Source organism: Montipora foliosa, chromosome 5 (genome assembly GCF_036669935.1).
Source record: "Montipora foliosa isolate CH-2021 chromosome 5, ASM3666993v2, whole genome shotgun sequence".
Lineage (NCBI taxonomy): Eukaryota > Metazoa > Cnidaria > Anthozoa > Scleractinia > Acroporidae > Montipora > Montipora foliosa.
In genome coordinates, this window is record NC_090873.1 from 10,107,525 (window position 1) to 10,112,524 (window position 5,000).

Genomic DNA, 5,000 nt, shown 5'->3' on the forward strand with positions numbered 1-5,000 from the left:
TCGACTTCGCAAAAGAGATCCTTTATTTTTTCCCGGCTCTGTACAAATTTTCTAACTGTCAGCTGCTCATCAGTAATTCCAAGGTTGAGAAGTCTTCTCCTGACCTCATCCTGCTTCCCATCAGGGGCACCCACAAACAGAAGATAATAACGTTTTCCTTTCAGGCGTTGATCAGCAAATGCCTTAACAGCAATGTCATATCCCTTCACCTCAAAGTCCTCATAATCTCCTCGCCCACACAACAACACAATAAAATCATCATCACTCTCAACTTTGGCCTTTTGCCTCAAAGCCCCAAATTCCCTATCAAATAGACCCGGAATTATTTCAAAAATATCCTCATCCTCCTTACACCCCTGCAAATAGGACGAGTAAGCCTTTTTAAGTCTTGGGCCCACTGGAACAACAAGGTCAGCATACTTGCAAAGATCAACCTCATCCCAGTGCTTCTGTTCACCTCTTGAAGTAGGATTATCATAACCCTTATATTTGCTGAGGTCTTCTGGAGCAGTATGTACCATGTGCACCCATTTACAATTTTGGAATTGTGGAGAACGTTTTATTATGTTAACTTGCCGGCCAAGTTTCACACCATGGCCAACAACAACATCTATTCTGTGATCTTGAGGTGGAAAGCCCAACCAGTCAAGTTCACTGAAGCCTGGTTGTTTCCCTGCATCAAGAACATTGATCCCAAAATTTTGGGCTGCCTTTTTGTCTTCATCTTTGCAAGCGCCCTCTGGGACCAACATTGAAACTCTGACATGCGGTTGTTCTGACAGATGAATTGCAAGCTCTCTGTTTAATGTTGACAACCCCCCACTCGATGAATTCCATTCACTCCCTAAGAGAGTAATGTCCAGTGCTTCCTTGCTTTGGAGAAAAATCTCCTTTTCTTCAACAAATAGTCCTTGTGACATGATTTCAATTCCAACTGACAGAAAACTGAAATGGTTTACAAGACAAACACAGAGTGTTAACAGCGATTACCATATTTTACAGCCAAATGTTCATCCTGGTGCTTAGTAGCTAGTGAATGGGCAATTGACGAATCTTATGTCCAGAAATGCACCTAATTAGATGCACGTCCAGTTTTGACATCCGACACGAAGTGTCCCTTTACGTCTAGGCAATTCCTACCTATTTTCAACAACAAAGTAAGGATAAAGGTTAGCATTATTTTAAGCTTTGGGTAAATGCAGCAGTTAATCTTTACTTAAAGAGCCGCATTTTGGGGACTCTTTGTGACATTTTTTGTCCGTATTCCGTGACATGAGTGATGTTGAAGTTGGGGAGAAGAGCAAGGGGACACTTCGTGACGCTTATTGAAATCCGCGTGCATCTAATTATGTGCATTTCTGGACATAACAGAATGATGCAGATACCTTTATTACGTTCTAGACTGCACAAGGAAAGAATAGAACGGGTATTGTATTGAATATTATCCGACCAACGCGAAGGTCAACGCGACAGTCAATGAGTCAGCCCACATGTCTCCAACACATCACCGACAAATTCACTAAACCACACTGACGTGTTGACCAACACGTTGACCGACTCGCGACCAACGGATCGGACGACATATCACCAACAATGGCAAAACAACCCCAATACAAATAGTGGCGCGCACACAAACACTGTGGAAGGCTTGTGGGAACTGGTTAAGAGAGAGCTGAATTCAATGTGCCAAGCTACTTGGACGAATTTATCTGGTTCAGGAACTTTGCTGGGGCCAGATCATTCGATCAGCTGTCGCAAGACATTGATCGCTGAACAGTTTCTGGTACAGTGAAGGAAACGAGTCAACAAAACCGCTCCTTCAGGGGCCACCACTGTGACATAAATAAACAACAGTGCTCAATAAAGAGGACTCTTTTAATAAGGTTTTTAGAAGTTTTCTCTCTTAATGTGCCGGTTATTTCATTACCCGATTCAATTCGATTAGCGTGTGTGTCCACTGGAAACTTCCAATAACAAAGCCATTTAACATGTATGTGAGGGGATTGGGTCAAGGTAGGGAGAACTCATGGGAATTGGGTTGAGTTAAGAAAACAAAATGGCGTCGACAGTGCTGAACATAAAAATTGCTTATTTTCAGCTCCGATAAAACAAAGTTAAACAATTGCCCGCATGTTACGCAGGGTGATAAGCAAGTTTAAAAGGTTCTCGAAAAGAACAAAGCCAACACGTCGCCGACACTGTCGCCCGACGCGTTGACCGACGTGTTGTTTGGGATCGGATTCGTTACGATTACCCGAGAATGGGACAAATATATTATTTTCATCACAACTCTTTGTCATTATCCAAACATGGAGCTTCATAGGGTAAAATAAAACACTGACCAACAGTTTTAACTTGATATAAACGAGCACAGAAAGTCCAACTAATATTACATTAAAAAATATGTAGGTATCCCCTATCAAACCAATATCCTGACGTAGTGAGCAGGACCAAAATTAGCGCACACAATACGTGTAAACGCCTTTTTTTTTTACACGTCTAAAATTGCGTATCGTACACGCGTTTGTTCCTATGTTATTGATCGTTTTCACGTGACGTCATCATTTTCTAAAATCCAAAACTAAAGAGCCACGAAAGTTTTTATCCTCATCAGGCATAAGAGGCGGTAAATTTGTATCCATTTGCAATTTTAAAGCTCAATGGCGTGCTTCGTTTGGAAACCAGAGCATTTTGAATTTCTGCGTTCTAGCGGTGCGTGACACGAAGCGACGATCGAGTTTATTGAGAAATATATATTTATCTCATGGTTTTGGGCCTTTTTAGCATTTAGAGCATTAGGGAAAGCGCTTAGGTAAATAGCTGTTTGTTCAGTACAGATCGATGATCACTCGCCTAGATAGGCAAAGTAAGTAAGAGATGTTGACACTATTTTCCGGCCGCCATATTGGTGCACCACAGATGTACACAAACATGGCGTTTTCACACTGGGCTCTGTAAATTTCTGCGAAACATTTCGACGAATATCAGACGTTTGGGGAAACGCACAGGCCTAAAACTTGGAGAAGTGTCTTCTTCATTTATCTCCTGCAACATCACGAACTCTTGACTTTTTCCACTGGATGGTTTTCGATTTATTTTTTAATTGCCTGACAGTTTCCTGTCATTGTTTACGTAGACAAAAGAATAAATTGCGTGACCACCTACAAGTCGAAAATTTACATAAGGAACGTTGCTTCGATTACTACCAATTTCAATCCGCAAATGCCGAAGACGAAAACATCTACAGTGCATTATTTCGATGTTTAATACCCTCACTCCACATTTTTTTATTTTGTGAATTTGGTAAGCTCGGATAAAGCGAGATATCAGCGGTGTTAACTTTTGTCAATTTTCCTCTTACATGCAAAAAATGTATCGCAAGAATCGCGAAATTAAAATATCCTGCATTGTTTTTAGCTTGACGAAGTGACGAAGGGCTCAATAGACCATTTTACAGTTGTAGCTAAGTTACCTGGCCTACGAATGGAAGCGAGGATGCCGGTGACCCTGTTTTGATACAAACCTCGGTGCTTTTGTAATGTTAATACGGACTAATTAGAATTACAACAACACAATTTGCATGATAAAAGCAGTCGGGGCTGTATCAATGCAAGGTCACCGGCAGCCTCGCAGCCGTTCATAGGCTAGGTCGCAGAGCAAGCAACTGTAAAATGGCCTATTCTGTGTGAAGCGCATTTCACGCAATCGACATTCTGCATGAAAATAGTCAGCAGCCGGTCAAAGTTTTCGTCGGCTTTGCTAGTGCCATCGTCCTGGAAACAAACACAAAATTGTTATATCTATATTTGATAATGTAAATTGGCCACCGTACAGAGATTCTAAAAGCTGACGTTTCGAGCGTTAGCCCTTCGTCAGCCCTTCGTCAGAGCGAATCCGAAGGGCTAACGCTCGAAACGTCAGCTTTTAGAATCTCTGTACGGTGGCCAATTTACATTATCAACTTTGTTGATAAAACCTAATTTTTGTATACTACTTCCCCACCGACGCAGCACCACAGTTTCTTTAGAAACTACCCCTTCATTCATTTGTTATATCTATAGTTTCGTAAACCATTTGAATATGGTTAGAACGACAAAATACTCTATCTTGAACGCAGAATAGATGGTTTGCAACCAATCTCTAGCGACACAGATAACAATGCCGCAGTGTAAAATTACTGGTGGAGGAACAAAAGGAGGTAATGAGAGATCTATTGTTTCCGTCCACCAACATGGTGGTGATGACGCAACGTGAAAACCACCTTTGTCGTTGAAAACATCTGATAAGCTGTTGCTACTCGACGAGTCGAGTCGGCCTTTTTACAGTCAGTACGAACACGCCGGCGAGCGTATATTACACACGATTCTCTTCTTTAACGTTGCCAGAGGTGCTTTAGAGGACAAAATACTCTTCCATAAAGACTCACCTTTTAAGTAACACTATTTACGACGCTCTTTTCCAACGAACCAAGTTCTTAAAGTTGTTTTTGTCACTTGTCGGCAAGCGTGCTTGGCCTCACTGTCACGCTGAAAATTCACGCCAAAAATTATTCTTTACTGGCTAAATTGCAGAAAACACCGCAACACTAGCTATTCTGCGTGGATCTTGCAAATGGCTACGCTGAAATGCGTGCGATATAACAATATTCACTCATGGCTACGAGGTTTTATGGTTAAATTTGAATATTACTTTGTTTAGAAATCTCCTTGAGACTTGTAAGACAAAGATAACAGAACTGAGCCGTGAAATCCGTCCATAAAGTCTCGTAGCCATGCCTGAATATTGATATAACGAACTCCAACTCGGCCTATAGCTCTCTTAACTACAGTTACTAGGCCTTAAGGCACTGATTTCAAACTAGTTAGTTTTCAGTTATTGTAGTGCTTATCAACAGTTATTAAGGCTCAAGTAACTTTGCTGAATTATGAATACATTACAACGGAGTAGCCGCGTAGACACGTAGCCACTTTCCCAAGAAATTGAGTGAATTATGACTAAAT

The 5,000-nt window shown here is 41.3% G+C and overlaps 1 protein-coding gene across 5 annotated transcripts in view; it reads right to left on the reverse strand.

Moving 5' to 3' along the window:
- The window catches only part of LOC138003594 (uncharacterized), a 53,295-nt gene that overhangs the window by 47,025 nt on the left and 1,270 nt on the right, over positions 1-5,000 (reverse strand). For 4 of the 5 annotated variants that reach the window (XM_068849727.1, XM_068849738.1, XM_068849737.1 and 1 more), the window contains exons 2-3: positions 4,427-4,526; positions 1-945 (exon numbers count right to left, since the gene is read on the reverse strand). The exon at positions 1-945 is cut by the window's left edge and continues 311 nt beyond it. In XM_068849727.1, the coding sequence (XP_068705828.1) occupies positions 1-920 (920 nt within the window). In that variant the 5' untranslated portion in view covers positions 921-945; positions 4,427-4,526. The remainder of the gene's footprint in view (positions 946-4,426; positions 4,527-5,000) is intronic. The other variant, XM_068849728.1, reaches the window with a different exon arrangement.